Here is a 17,061-nt window from a genome sequence, read left to right as displayed (position 1 = left end):
ACACACACACACACACACACACACACACACACACACACACACACACACACACACACACACACACACACACACACACACACACACACACACACACACACACACACACACACACACACACACACACACACACACACACACACACACACACACACACACACGCACATGACCCAGGCTTCCAAATATGAAAACTAAAAGTTTACAGTTTGTAACGGTCACAAATATGCCTGTGTTGTTGTTTGGTTGCAGTGCCATGTTTGGTCACTGGGTGACGCTCCATTGTTTGTGCCTAATGTAGCGACAGGTTTGGTTTTATTTAACCTGAGCCAGTGATTTCACTTCCTGCTTCACCTGACGTCTGACAGCAGCGTCAAGCGTCAACTTGTTGTTATAATTATTTATAATGTAACGATGTGGCTAGTGTTTGTGATCACCATTTTATTTATATAGTTGTATACATCGTATGGTAATAGTCCTCATTTTATTTTTTTTTGTCCACTTTTTCTCCCATTTTTCTATATTTTCTCCCATCCCAATTTTCGTATCATCCAATTCAACCCTCCCCTGTCACGAACGCTGTTTCTTGCCTCCCACAAGCCGGCTGCAATGTGGACTAAGTCATACATAGCACAAGTCCCCTCCGGTACTTGAGGTAACAGCAGTTGCATCTTTTCACCTGCGCAGCTCGATCTCTCAGTGGCGAGGAGTAACGCGTGGGAGGCTCACGCTGCCCCCGACACTTCCTGATTCTACTGCGCAGGCGCACCAACCGACCTGTAGGAGTCGCTGTCCACAACGCCCGATCCCCACCCATCAGTTTCCCACCCCCTACTACGGCCAATGTGTATTAGTATGAACGACCAGCTAAACTGAAAGCAATGTGGAGCGCTGGGCTCGAACAGGCAAGCCCAGTGTCTCCGTCATTCGTGGCGAGCGCCTTGCCCACTACGCCACGTAGCCGCCCCATAGTCCTCATTTTATATTGTTGTTAATAAATGGATGTCTGCAGAATCCCAGAAGAACCAACGTCTGGTGGGCTACTTGCTTAGCTATCCTGGTGCTATTGTTTTCAACTGACAAGTTGACGTCACACAGCCAGACACCGCTACAAGTTGTAGCCCAGTTGTGATATGGTATGCTCTAACACAGGGGTCGGGAACCTATGGCTCGCGAGCCATATATGGCTCTTCTGGTGACAGCATATGGCTCCCAGAATTTTTTGAGCAAAAAAAAAACAATTTTTTTTTTTTTTTTTTTTTTTATACTTGTGATATTTCTTAATAATACTGTGTCATTTTAAAGTAAACAGAAATTAGTTTTGAAGATACAGCTAATAGTATCTGTAGCTGAAGATATAGTGAGCAGAGCTGGCGAGGGAACACAAGTGGACAGAAATAAAAAATCTTCAACCTGAAGACCAGCTGATTCTTAAAACTTGGAACGAGCTTCCTGTGACATACCACACAATGCAGCGTGAGTATTGCCGTATTGACCATGTTTGGCTCTACATATGCATGTGGGCAGTCATTCTCGCATATGAGGAACATTAAGACCAACCTACGCTCACGTTTAACTGATGGAAGCCTCAACGCCTGCATGAAGCTCAATCTCACCACGTATGAACCAGATTACAAGGCCATCAGCAAAACCATGCAGCACCAGAAGTTGCATTAAAAGTAAGACATATTTAATTTATTATATGTTAAAAATACTATATGGCTCTCAATGAAATATATTTAGAAATATTTGGCTTTTATGGCTCTCCTAGTCAAAAAGGTTCCTGACCCCTGCTCTAACAGTTGATAGTTCCAACATTTTGGTTGTAAAGGCTTCTTCTAGACTGTAGTCAAACGTACAGCCAACTTCTAGAATGAGAACCGCTCTGTTATTCTCATTAACAACAACAACATCGGGGGTGTTTGCTGAAATATCAGAGAACAGTGAGTTGTCACTACACAGATTGAACATACATGGCTTCACACTGGTGTGCTTTATACAGCACTGTTGCAGCTGACCTGAGTGCACACACACACACACACACACACACACACACACATACACACACACACACACACACACACACACACACACACACACACACACACACACACACACACACACACACACACACACACACACACACACACACACACACACACACACACACACACACACACACACACACACACGTACACACACACGTACACACACACACACCAATTATAAGTACAGTATACACATACACACATGGACACACACACAACTTAACAACTACCCAAACACACAGTCAGAGGTTCTTGAATTGGCCTCTAATGGTGTAGCAGTTTAGTTTAGGAACGACCCCCTCTAGCTTTTGAATCTCTTTGGTCTACCCATACTGGTCCCGGGATTCAAAATAATACAGAGGGACTTCATATGTCTATGATGTATTCATATCCATATTCATATATACTTCATATTCCTAATCTGGTGTCTTCTGCTAGGGGTTTGAGTGCTATGATAATTAGTAAAGGGGAGAGAGGACAACCTTGTTTTGTGCCCTTCTCCAGCTGGAAGGGGAGGAGCGCAGACTTCAGACCTGCCATTGAGGGTGGGGGCTCTCCAGTTTCAATGGCTGCATGAAATGCTTTAAGAACCCCAGGCTCGCTAGGAAAAAGATACAACTCACTGGGTCTTCCATCTCTGCCTGGAGGCTTCCCATCAGGCAGTGACCTAGTTGTCTCTATCAGCTCTTCAATAGCAATAGAGCGGTCAAGTCAATGCTTTATCCGCATTGGAAAAGGCCTCTGTTTTGTAGAACTCTTAAAAAATATGTTTCATCTTAGTATGGCTAGTACTGAGTTTGCCCTGTTTATCTTTGATGAAAATATATTTGATTTCCCAGCAATTTGAAGTGCAGTTTTCCTAAACTGCAACTGGCTGGCCAAGAGTTTTGTTGCCTAATCACCTGACGTACTCCTTTAGTATGAGCCTAAAGGGTGAGTACTCAGCTTTCTTAGAAAATACTGAGTTAAGCTCATATTTAGCTTTGACCAAATGAGTGAGGCAAGAATCATTTATAATCTCTTAATTTCTTTCTCATATTTCAATATTTCTCAGTAATATTAGCCTCTGTATTATTGTAAAGCAGGGGCAACACGTTTGTGCTGAAACACGATCATACTAGTGCTCAACTAGTGCTGACTGCGGATGAGGGATATTGTAAACGCAATTTACAAGCCTGGCAACCCGTTCTTTTATCAACAACACAAACATTGTTAGATGTTGTTTAGTTTAGTTAGTCACAATCTTCAATCTCAATTGACCTATCTCAAATCCTGTCCTCTTTTTTTGATCCTCCAATCAGAACTGTTGCTTTCCTCAGACAAAGAAAGCTGGAAAAACAACAGTTGTGATTGGAGGATCAAGAAAAGAGGGTGGGATTTGAGATAGGTCGATCTCTTCATCTCCAGCCAAAAAGGTAACGTTGGTTTACTGAGTTATTACCTAACGTTAACTCTGCACTGTAGCACCCCAATCTCTGTTTACATTGCGAGTTGGACCATCAAAGTTGGAACATGCACGCTAAAAGTAGTTGAAAGCTTGTGTTTGGTGCATACATCCTACGGAAGTGGATACAGATCAGCTAGTCTAGCTTAAAACTCCAGCAGAGGACTTTTTGGCCAACAGCTAGGCTAGCTGATCCATATCCGCTTCCATTAATTTGTGCTAGCTTGCAGTTGACGTGTTCCTTTAAACTCATTCATTTTTCTGTTGGTTGTCTGTAGCCTCCCACATACTGATATTAGCTATATGAGACTTGCCTGTCTCACATGCCTGTCCTATCATTTTGTTCTGGAAGCCAGGGCTGATTACACAGATATACACACAGAACTATCTTTATTGCCCATATTTATTATACAGACCTTCATCTGCACATTTGATGTTTACTGTTTACGTTCTCATATTCTTACATTCAGAGTAAATTATATTGTTTACACTGTTTATTTGAATGTTTTTCTCATATTTCTTATATTCAGATCAAATTCTATTGCCTATATTTATGTTTTTCTACTATTACCATGCCCATACCTGTACCCCCAGTCCCCCCCCCCCCATGCTGCTATGACACCCGGATTTCCCCAAGGTGATCAATAAAGTAACATCTTATCTTATCTTATCTAAACAACTACATAGCCCTCCCCTTAAACACACACACACCTGCAGGATGAGTGAGATGGTGATCCCTGCACAGCAGACGCCCATCATGGTGAAGCCTCCGATGATGAGAGGCCTCCTGCCCAGCTTCTCTATGGTGAAACACTGCAGGGAGAAGCACCGTCAGGCGGAACACCGGTACAGCTTAAATACAGCAGAGATACAGGGGAGGGAGGGAGGAAACAAGGAAGGAAGGGTGGATGGGAAGAAAGAACGTAGGTAGGAAGGAAGGATGTAAAGAGAGAGAAAAGAGGAAAGGAAGGACAGAAGTCATAAGGGGGGGCAAACAGTCAGAAAGAAGGAACCAAAGAAAGAAAGAAAGAAAGAAAGAAAGAAAGAAAGAAAGAAAGAAAGAAAGAAAGAAAGAAAGAGAAAGAAAGAAAGAAAGAAAGAAAGAAAGAAAGAAAGAAAGAAAGGGAAGGAAGGTAGGAAACAAGGAAGGAGGGATGGATGGGAATAAAGAAAGTAGGTAGGAAGGAAGGATGGAAAGAGAGAGAAAAGAGGAAAGGAAAGAAGAAAAAAGTTATAAGGGGGGGCAAAGAAGGAACCAAAGAAAGAAAGAAAGAAAGAAAGAAAGAAAGAAAGAAAGAAAAGAAAGAAAGAAAGAAAGAAAGAAAGAAAGAAAGAAAGAAAGAAAGAAAGAAAGAAAGAAAGAAAAGAAAAGAAAGAAAGAAAGAAAGAAAGAAAGAAAGAAAGAAAGAAAGAAAGAAAGAAAGAAAGAAAGAAAGAAAGAAAGAAAGAAAGAAAGAAAGAAAGAAACCAAAATCGATAAGAGATGGTTTTAGTCCAACAAGAACCTCCACAGTTGTAGACTCACCCCAACGAGTCCTGCAATGATTTCGATGGCTCCGGTGCCCACAGTGGTGTACTGAATCTGTGGCGATGGGATACCGGCGTTCTCGAAGATGTCATTGGTATAAAACCAGATCTGTGGTGGAGGAGAAGGGGGGGGGGGGCACATTAGTGCCGGAGGGATATGGGCACAGGTGGCACAGCCTGGCACAGGTGGCACAACATTGCCACAGAGAAGCATTGGACATCCGCTCCGACTCAATTCAATTCAATTTGGGGCTTTAGGGGGAGGTAGGGGGAGACAGGGGGGTTATTAACTGGGAGGAACAGACGGTAGTGGTGAAACACTCAGGTAGGCACAGCACACACATACAAAGACGGAAGTAGACACACACACACACACACACACACACACACACACACACACACACACACACACACACACACACACACACACACACACACACACACACACACACACACACACACACACACACACACACACACACACACACACACACACACACACACACACACACACACACACACACACACACTACCCTGTAGTGTATCTGGAGCAATGCCAAGGATTGCCACCTGCCACAGCCACTTAGGCCTATAGATTAGCTAAGGTATCTGCCTATCATCATCAACAGTAGCACCATCATCAACACTATCATCATCCTCATCGTCATAATCTTCATCATCATCATGGCCACCAACAGCTTTTATTTTTTACCCAGGGTAGACTCGCTGAGCACAGAGGCTCCCTGCTTCACACTCACACAGTTACATACATTCACACACCTGGGAGCTGCCCGGTACAACCACAGTCTGACACTGTTGTCTACTGAGCAGCTCCACTGGAGCAGTTGGGTGTTCAGTGCTTTTCTCAAGGGCACTTGCTCAAGCGCACTTCCCTGTGCAGATCTTTCCTGCCGGTTCAGGGGATCGAACCGGCAACCTTTCAGTGACAAGCTCACTTCTCCAATGAACCTAAGCAAAACAGAACTGCTCCACCTGCCGGCCAAATCCTCCCCCCTGACCTCTCCATCACAGTCGAGAATGCAGCTGTGACCGCGTCCCCGACCGCCAAGAACCTTGGTGTTGTCCTCGACGACCAGTTGAACTTCTCTGCTCACATCGCAGCGACAACCAGAACCTGCAGATTCCTCCTGAGCAACGTCAGAAGGATCCGCCCCTTCCTGACAAAAGAAGCCACCCAACTCCTCGTCCAATCAACAGTCATCTCCCGCCTCGACTACTGCAACGCACTGCTAGCTGGCCTCCCGGCCACTGCCACCAAGCCTCTTCTACTCATTCAGAACGCATTACCTACCGAAGTCGGCCCATGTCACCTCACTTCTTAGGGACCTGCACTGGCTCCCCATTGCTGCACGAATCCGCTTCAAGGCCCTCGACCTAGCATACCATGCGGCAAAGGGAACCGATCCCGCCTACCTCCGGTCAATGGTCTCCAACTACACACCCTGAAGACCCCTACGCTCTGCATCTTCTGGCCGCCTCAGACCTACTCCTATCCAAGCTCCCGGAGGGTCATCAAAGAGAAGTCGCCTATTCTCAGTCCTTGCCCCACAATGGTGGAATGAACTACCCACCACAGTTTGGACAGCCGAAACCCGTCCAATCTTTCGCCATCGACTAAAGACACACTTCTTCAACCATTATCTGAAATAAAAAAATATATAAAATAAAAAGACCTAACCCTAACTTAACCTTACTGTCATGCACTTGTCCTAATAAACTAACCTACACTGTAACACGCAACACTTTGATGAACATTGTTACTCAGCTGATAGAGTTGTACCCTTCCTGATGACTTGTCGTACAGAACTTGTAAGTCGCTTTGGATAAAAGCGTCAGATAAATGACTAAATGTAAATGTAATCATCATCATTATCATCATCAACACCACCACCACCATCATCATCATCGTTCATCATCATCATCATCATCATCATCATCATCATCATCATCATCATCATCATCATCATCATCATCATCATCATCATCATCAGTATTCAAATAATTACCTGCATCTTCCAGCACCGGCCCACACTGTGTATCTATTGTGAGCTAATTAGCAGCTAAAAATACAGCCAGGAGAGGAGGGTGCTAATGAGTTCAAGCTCTGTCGGTTAGAGTGTGCACTTTCTGGCCCCGGTGCCCCGGTAATCATTTGAATAATTAATGAATCTCGGAGGCATAATTCCGAAAGGGATTTGGCTAATCGTATCGGTGTAAAAATGATGACACCAGGTTTTGGGTTTATTCACTGGACCACGCGAGGCTTATAAAAAGATGAGGGATCATTTAGTCCTGCTTTATTTTTAGTGTCTTTGTCTAATAAGCTAGATCAATCAGATGAGGGCGCTGGTGAAGGTGGGTGGGTGGGGGTTCGGGGGGGGGGGGGGGGGGGGGGGGGGGGGGGGGTTCGGGGGGGGGGGGGGGGGGGGGGGGGGGGCGGGGTTGAGAAATTGTTGGAAGGGAGGTGTGGAATGCAAGGTAAAATGTTGGATGAGAATGAAGGAGATAAAGAATGAAGGAAGAAAGGATGAGAGAAAAACAAGCGGACGAGTAAAGATGAATGGGCGAAGGAGAGTCTGTATGTGCTGCTCTCTGCTGTCTGTGCCTTAGGGCGGGCAACTGAGCGCAGAGAGATTTGACGGAAGTTAAATTAGAAACCAAACGTAATCGTGCTGTTGCAGACACAACAACTGTGGTAACATATTCTTCAGTTCCAAAAGTTCATCCTCTACGAACCTTGCAGAGATGGACACGTCATCAGCCCTGTCCAACAAACAGATACTCCTCATTGACAAATGATTAAAAACAGACATAAACGGACAGACACCATGGGTCAACATAGCCAGGCTCTTGAGCCCTCAGTTTTGTCATAACATTGTTTGGCGTTTTGGCGTCAGCGTCACTTAGTTTAGTCCGTTTTAGACTGTGGCGATGTGATTTATAGACACGCTGCAGCTTCAAACCCCAAACCATCACCATTGTGTCCTTTATGATAAGGTAGGTTGGCCCTTTCTGACAGGGGCAAAAAACATTGGTAGGCTATTTGTTTATTTTTAAAGCTCTTTATATCTTTATGTTGTTAGAATGTAATTTTGGTTCCTATTCTACTGAATGTTCTAGCGACTGGCTGGTTCTTAGGGTCCCTGTGTAGCAATGTGAGCTCTGAACTTAGACGATCAGTTAATAAATACTTCTATTTATAATTAAAATAATTCTATTGATGCCCACAACACTTGGAATGACCTCTGACTCATCTGAAGTTGGAGGTTGTACCAACATTTACATAATTTAACCCTCTTAAGCCTACATAGACAATGGTTCACCTGGACTGCCAATAATAGCTGAGACAGAGCAATATTTCGCAATTTGTTTGGCTTTTCTTTTAGACATTGCAGCAATTCTCAGACCGGTCATGGTGCATTTGTATACATCGCCAAGACTTCCGAATACAAGTACACTATATCTACACCTATACCCAAGGTCGGCCATCACACTAAGCAGTGGTTGGTATTTGATATACTTGTCCCGGAAGGCCTGGTCCATGTACAGATCAAAGGTACAGCCTACTTCTATGACCAGCACCTCCCTGTGGCTGGTGTCAACAAAAACAACATCCGGTGTATTTGGTATGTTAGCAAAGACGTCGTTGGTAAGGCCAAACCACTCTGGTTGCACTCTAGCATGTTTGTACATTGCTGCACTAGATGGTGATATGTTCCGTACCGCATCAGACACAATGTCCACAATACGGTCATGACAGACACACACTGGCGACTTTCATTCAAGCTGCACAATAAATCATATAATTGTCAGATCAATTGATACAAGAGTGCACTACAAACCATAGCTTCAAATGCATCAAATCCTTCACTAGGAACAGTTTAACCAGTTTAACTGGTGGTATGGTATGGCTACTACTACTACTATAAGTATAATGTTTAAGGATAATTTTCATTGGTTACAACTTCGATATCCGATTTGTGTTTTTCTAAACTGGCCAGTATATATAATCTATAATTAGAGCTCTGTAGTATGAATACATTTGAATGCATAAAGAATTCAAAGAATTCAAATCAAATCATGACCTCAAAATCAAAAATGTTATTGAATCTGAAAATGTATGTATCGTTACACCCCTATTACTACAATTATGCAAGATAATGTTTGAGAATCCATTTTTGACCAGCGTGTTGACACTGTTATTGTTTTGTCTTTTAAATTTTTTTTCTCCTACGATTGTGTCAAAATAAAGTATTCAATCAATCAATCAAAGAATAGTGTTCAGGACTTAATTTGATCAACTTTGTCAAGATTCTGCTTGTTCCTACACACTAGTGAGAGACAGAAGGTGTCAACTTACAGCATCGATGCCGGACAGCTGCATGCCGATGTTGATAACCACCACGCTGAGAACCTGCCAGCGGACCGACTCGTCTAACAATAGTCCCCATACCGACACCGTGTGCACTGATGACAGGGAGCGCTGTTCCTCCTGCATCTCCTCAATCTCTGCCTGGATGTTACACTTGGACCTGTACCACTTAAGAGCTAAGAGAGAGGAAGGTAAAATGAGGTTAAGATAAGATAAGCTCCAATATACGCCTACTGGCTCATCAGATACGTCAAGTAGCCGCATCAAGACTTATAGAGGAAATTCAGTACTGACCAACAAGGAATTAATAAGGCATTTGAATATTTTTAAACAAATATCTATACATCGAAGTCCAAAGGTGATCCCTCATTAATGAGTAACTTATAGATAAATTCCTAATTCCAATAATAGAAGAGTTATAAAGCCAGCCTGGATGAGCCTTTCTCCCATGATGAGTTAACACAAGCAATTAAAAGTATGCAAAGCTCCAAATCACCAGGCCCAGATGGGTTGTTGAGGCTAACCATGCCAGATTTGATGAACTTCGTATCGTATCGTTTACTTCTGAATTCTTCCAAGGCTGCTTGACACCTTTAATGAGGCCTTTGAGGCCAAAACTTTTCCTCCCACCTTTTATCAGGCATCAATATCAGTTCTCATGATCAGTCTTTTAGACATGGATGCCAAACTGTTAGCTAAAATGCTTGCCATACGATTGGAAAAGGTTCTCTCGTCAATTATATTGACAGAGCAGGCAGAGTTTGATAACGCAGTTTGTTAAGCTTCGTTGACTGTATAATGTATTGTATTCCCCCAGCTCGGCCCCTCTGCAGGCAGAGGTTCTTGTTTCTCTGCTGAGAAGGCCTTCAACCACATTGAATGGGACTTTATTTTTGCTGTTCTTGAGAAGTTTGGTGAGGGTGAGCATTGTATAGCTTGGATCAAGAAGAAGGCTTTATTTGTCATGCAGATTAACATGCGAGATGGGCGACACACAGGAACACACACACTAGTATTTAAATGTACATTTAAAGCCAGATGCCAAGATATTTGTATTCAGTAACTCTCATGATGTCAGACCCATTCCCGCTATACTATACTATACTATACTATACTATACTATACTATATTATACTATACTATACTATACTATACTATACTATACTATACTATACTATACTATACTATACTATACACTAGGGTGACCATAAAAGAGGACATGCTGGCCCCAGCCACGAGATACTTAATGATACTTTGCACAATCGAAGCGAGCATGGCCACCTTCATTTCACTATGTCTTGTGTACTCTACTGTATGTGATGAATAAACCTCTTGAATCTTGAATCTCTACTCAAAGTTTACTCAAAGATGTCTTTATTGTTTAACATATGCTTGGAAACATGCACCCAGAAAAGCGGCTTTTTTTTTTTTTTTTACTTGAACTTGAGGACTGCATACTTTTTTTGCAAAGCTTATCTTTATACATTATGCTTATAGCACATGCATAAGCCTGGTCTCTTTTGTAAGATAACATTCTGAAGTTACTAATGCAAAAAAGGAAAATCACTTTTAGTGCTAATGAAATAGAGTAGCATATAGGTCTGAACTTGAGTTGAACGTGAACTTGTGTACTCACATTTTTCTGCAGTGGTTGCAATATCCCAAATTTAACCACATAACATGCGCCCAGAAAAGTGGCTATTTTTTTTTTACTTGAACTTGAGGACTGCATACTTTTTTTGCAAAGCTTATCTTTATACTTTATGCTTATAGCACATGCATAAGCCTGGTCTCTTTTGAAAGATAACATTCTGAAGTTTCGTACACAATAAAGAGAAATCTATTTTAGTGCTAATGAGTAACATAGGGCTGAACATGAGTTGAACTTGTGTACTCACGTTTTTGTGTAGTAGTTGCAATATTCCAAAATAATATATATATTTTTTGTATAAGCTGGAAAACACAGCAAATCCATAGCCTGAAGGGACATGGGCCTGAAGGGACATTAACGTGTGTTGTCGGGCCTTACAAATACATTTGATTTTGATTTGATTATCAATAAGGTAGGATATCTGGAACACAAACACACTATTTTTTAAATCACATGCCATGAAACTCTGGGATCTGGCTGAATTTAAGACTGCACAAATCATGTTTAAAGCACGAAACAATTCACTCCCGGGTAACATCCAAAAATTCTGTTATAGAGAGGGGGATTACAATTTAGAGAGTCTAACTTCAAGAAACAGGCTGTTCATTCAACAATGTATGTATATTTCAGTTTGTGGAGTGAATATGAGTTGCATAAGATAATAGAGTGTGAAGGTATACTGAATACTGTCTATCTGTATGTCATGTATGTCATAAATGTTATGATTAATTGAAAACGAAAGTCTTTCTCTGGTCTGCATCCCCTTAACAATTGTGTGTATTGAGCCGTACTATATTGTACCCATTCTGCAATCTGTTAATAAAGTTTTCAATCAATCAATCAATCAATCAATCAATCAATCAATCAATCAATCAATCAATCAATCAATCAATCAATCAAGGGGGTAGGAATACATACGTTTACACTTCATCCTATACTCCTGCTTGTTTGTTTTTCAATCTGTTTATTACTTGTTTTTTATTATAATTTATTTTCAATTTATGTTCGAAATAAATAAACGCATTCATTCAAGATATTGTGTGAGCAAAAGTATAGTTAATTTACTCATACAGTATGTACATCCTCTGGCCCTGTGCGGATCTCGCAGCTGTGCCCGCACAGTGCAATACTCCAATTCAGCCATTAGGTGGGTGGCGCTGCTGAGCGGCCCTCACAGTGTGGCCGTCAGAGCGTGGCCCTGAGAGCGCCGCTGGCTCTGCGGCTCTGCAGCTGCATGCTTCTCCGGGAGTCCGGGGTGATAATCTGGCGCGCCATGTAAAATATCGGCATGTAACTCGAGAACCGAGGCACGGATCTTGGCAATTCAGATGGCATTCGAACGGCAACGAATAGCGATTTAATTCTGTAATTAATTCTGTAATTCTGTAAAATGCAGTCCCGAGCCTTCAGATGCTCGCAAAGGGCCGTGAAACTGAAACTGAAACTGAAAAACAATGAAACCCCGGACATTTCCATGAATTTATAAACCCCCCTGGACAGGGCGTGAAAAGAGGACATGTCTGGGCAAAAGAGGACGTTTGGTCACCCTACTATACACTATACTATACTATGCTATTGTAAATATCTCTAGCCCTAGAGAACATCATGAATGTTGTTTAATTTGCATTAAGTGCAAGCCTAAGACAAATAAGCACATCTTACAGAGCATTAACTGATATTTGCAGGTTCTCAATGGCTAGTTGTACAGAGTCAGCAATACAATAGACAATAGTGTCATCCGCATAAAGGTGAACTTGACAGCCACTCAAAGATGAGACAATATTAGCAATATAAATGGTAAATAAGACAGGACCTGGGTTTGATCCTTTTGTAATGGGTAAGAACTCTGACTGACTCACAAACTGAAGTCTTTCAGACTTTCAGGTGAGAGCTTAATACAGATTGATTTGAGAGAAATGCTTCGAGTTGGTTATTTAAGCATTACATCATGCACAGGAGTGTGTTATACTCATTATATCACGCCTAGGGGTGGTTGTTAGGCCCGACGTGCAGCGGAGGGTCGTTAGACCCCCCTAGGCGTGATCTAATGAGTATAACACACAACTTCAAGTGATGTAATGCTTTTATACAATGGACGAATTCACCCAACCTTATTGCTATACAATAAACACACAGTAATTGAAGCATAATGGAGATTTATTCACAAAACCATCCACAGAAAAAGTAGGTCCAAAAAATGTAAATTGCCTCCGTGTCTAGAAGCAGAGGGAGGTGCTACAAAGCATGCCATCTAACAACAAACTTCATATAAATCCCGCGATTTATTATTGTTTTGACAATGGGTCATGACAAACCAATTACATAATCCAACATATGTGTAAACAACTAATATATTCCAGTTGACTGTATATTTTTTTAATTATTCGTTACGAATATATCCATACTTCCATTGTGTCTGGGACATCCAGTGAAATCGCTTCGTGTGACGGCCATTTTTCTTTTTTTATCCGCGATTTTTCTTTTGTTTCACAATGGGTCATGACAAACCAATTACATAATCCAACATATGTGTAACGAACTAACATATTCCAGTTGACTGTATATTTTTTGGAGGATTCGTTCAAAATATATTCATACTTCCATTTGTCTATCTATGGCGGATTCATTCAGTCTCATTAAAAAAAAATATATATAAGTTATTCATTGTGGGAGGGATCTGGGGTCACGTGGAGTGTGTTATACGAAATAACAACGTCTAACTTGACTGTTTCAGCCAATCAGAATCAAGAAATTTGCATGCCATTGTATAATTACCAATGATTCCAGGATTCTTGTTAGACAGGGTAGTTTGGAGATTGGTTGATAGTTCACTCAGTTCAAGTCGATAAGTCACTTCTATCTCCACCTTTATGTAATGGTACATGAGCCACTTTCCAGGGACTAGGAACTATAGCTACTTGTTGACAGAAAAATATTAAATATATGTGTTATTTGCTCCGTAATTAATGGAGCAGCTAGCCTGAGAAAAGGTAGTAGAGATGCTGCTGTTACAAACATAAGACCCCAATAGAAAGTAACTGCTGCTGTTACAAACAGAATAACCCAATAGAAAGTAACTGCTGCTGTTACAAACAGAATAACCCAATAGAAAGTAACTGCTGCTGTTACAAACAGAAGAATCCAATAGAAAGCAACTGCTGCTGTTACAAACAGAAGAATCCAATAGAAAGTAACTGCTGCTGTTACAAACAGAATAATCCAATAGAAAGTAACTGCTGCTGTTACAAACAGAAGAATCCAATAGAAAGTAACTGCTGCTGTTACAAACAGAAGAATCCAATAGAAAGTAACTGCTGCTGTTACAAACAGAAGAATCCAATAGAAAGTAACTGCTTCTGTTACAAACAGAAGAATCCAATAGAAAGTAACAGCTGCTGTTACAAACAGAAGAATCCAATAGAAAGTAACAGCTGCTGTTACAAACAGAAGAATCCAATAGAAAGTAACAGCTGCTGTTACAAACAGAAGAATCCAATAGAAAGTAACAGCTGCTGTTACAAACAGAAGAACCTGATAGAGTGCATCCGTCATATCAGTCATGTGATCCTCTGATGTCTGAGTGTTTTCCATTCTAGGAACGTGTCCGAAATGATGCCAATAATTTCCACGACGATACCCCTTAACTTAAGGTTACTTTTACTTTACTTTCCTGGATAGAAAAGCCTCAGTGTTGAGAAAGAAGGTATTTTAGTGTGTGACATTTCCATGGCAACTACAATAATTTCTTTTCCCCAATTGGTTCATTTTAGCCAGAGATTGGCACTTTCCATTATGATTATGAAGGCTTTCCCCTGCCCCGAACAATACAACCTGCAATACCCAGAGGGTTTTGCTCTATCCTCTCTTCGAAAGGACGATGTAATTGAAGACAATGCAGAATAAACCATGTACAAACAAATGCAGGTCTGTTGAAATGAGGACGTAATTGAGGATCACCAAATATTGTGTTTATTCAATGCAATTGTTTTCAAATATCAGTGTGGTTTACCAGACAATTCTCCTCACCACTGATCCTTTTCACGGCAGCCACTATGTCTTGTCATAGATGGGTGACCAATTGGGTAATCATAGATATAGAATATTCTATATCTATGGTTCATTATTCTATATCTATGGTTATTCCTTTGTTTACCCATCTATGACAAGTCAAAATGGCTGCTGTGAAAAGGGTCGGTCTATATGTCTGCACTCCCTTCAGCCACAGGACGCATTAAAAGGCTTTTTTTCATGGCCCACACTTCTCCATGAGATACATATTTTGATGTGCACAATCTGCAATGTGGTCCTTTAAATATCCAATGATATAATTGAATGCATGGTGCTAGTAAAGGAGAGTGTGACATACTGACCTGTGATTGTGGCGTGGATGTTGTGTTTCTCAATCAGCAGGTACCTGGGACTCTCTGGAAACCATGGCAACAACATCAGCTGTATAAAGGTGGGCACCACCACTAGTGAGAGAAATAGGGGCCAGTGCTCTTCCTGTAACCATGACAACAGAATCAGAATTACAAACATGATGGCTTGGTGTGTGTTCTATCCATTCACCAAACAACAAGTTAAAGGTATTTAACAGTTAGTCTGTAAACAACTCCTTTCTATTGTCGTCTTATAATCTACAACCTGAATTTCCTACTTCATATAATCTTTCCAAAGACCATTTTCGCTGTTTTATTTTACTTAGTATTGTTTATTATCCCATCAATGTTACGTTTCACTCTTGGTCTAGCAAAGTTGTAATGGGTTGACAGGCAGTTGGCTTGTTGGCAACTGAGATCTTATAGATTGGGTGACCAAACATCCCAATTTGTGTGGGACAGTCACACATTTTAACCCTTTGTCCAGCAACAGAAGGAAACACATTCAGTAAACTCATACTTAACTAGAAACTCATTTTACATTACATACTTAACTATGTGAGTCTCAGAGGGTTAAAACATGCAATGAGATTGAACAACACCATTTTCATTGTACTGCATCTTTAACCTACTTAGCCTATTGTTCCCTCTAGGCTATAATAAGCAATAATAAAGTAACCCATGGTAACTAATAAGCTTACAATAATCAACTAGGCATACTGTACATACAAAACTGAAGTTTGAGTACACTTGCAGGAAGATTTTTCAGAATTGACAACCTATGAGTTTATGTAAATATTAGTAAATATTAGATTTCCCCACATTGAAGATCAAAACTACTAAATTATTACAGCCAAACTGTATTATGTAGGTTCATAATCTTTGACAGAGGTATATATTATTTAATTATTATACTGTTACAACCAATACAGGTAAATGTTTTAATTTAATCCTCGAGAGAATGTGTTTTTTAATATTGTAATCTTTACTTGTTTCCATGGTAATTACTACAGTACCCATGTGCCTCGGCAAACTTTGACCAATCACAAGATCACAACTACTTTGACGTTTGTGTCATTCTCGTTAGTTTTCTCGGCATTCGCCGCCTTCTTTGTTTTCATTGTTTTCAGGTAGCTATGAATCAAACATTAAAAACATGAAAACTATGACGTTTAAAAACAAACAAGAACAATTGCAATAGTGTATTCTGTCTGTTGTTTTGACTATTGTTGTTTCATAACATCATCAGCTCAGCTCTGCAGCATTCTCTTGCAACTGGTATTCAAATGCCGAGGCATATGGGTACTGTGTAGTAGTTACCATGGAAACAAGTACAGATTCAATTGCATTAGGTACAGTCAGCATGACTTTTTTCTTATTTTTGGTCAAATGTAAAAACGTAGATCTCATTAATTATGCTTAACTCTGCTCCCGTGGAACCATATAAACCTGCTATCTTGTAAAAAAGAAATGGTATAATACCATATAAAAAAAAATCTAGAACCATGCAGGTCTTAAAATGACCACATGACTCCCCAAATCGATATAAAACAAGACACAAGGAGTATTGAAAGTTGTCTCTAAGTCTTACATTAGAACAGTGCTGTTCAATGTGTCAACATTTC

The 17,061-nt window shown here is 40.9% G+C and overlaps 1 protein-coding gene across 1 annotated transcript in view; it reads right to left on the bottom strand.

Annotated features, from left to right (window-relative positions):
- The window catches only part of slc2a15a (solute carrier family 2 member 15a), a gene marked incomplete at both ends in the record, with an annotated part of 94,323 nt that overhangs the window by 20,822 nt on the left and 56,440 nt on the right, over positions 1-17,061 (bottom strand). The window contains 4 exons of the mRNA XM_084321747.1: positions 4,198-4,299; positions 5,012-5,122; positions 9,395-9,582; positions 15,428-15,560. Coding sequence (XP_084177873.1) covers positions 4,198-4,299; positions 5,012-5,122; positions 9,395-9,582; positions 15,428-15,560 — 534 coding nt within the window. The remainder of the gene's footprint in view (positions 1-4,197; positions 4,300-5,011; positions 5,123-9,394; positions 9,583-15,427; positions 15,561-17,061) is intronic.

The sequence above is a fragment of the Notolepis coatsorum genome, assembly GCF_963971535.1.
Source record: "Notolepis coatsorum genome assembly, chromosome: 9".
Classification (NCBI taxonomy): Eukaryota; Metazoa; Chordata; class Actinopteri; order Aulopiformes; family Paralepididae; genus Notolepis; species Notolepis coatsorum.
The sequence above is the reverse complement of the archived record's forward strand: the minus strand, read 5'-3'. Positions and strand labels throughout refer to the sequence as shown.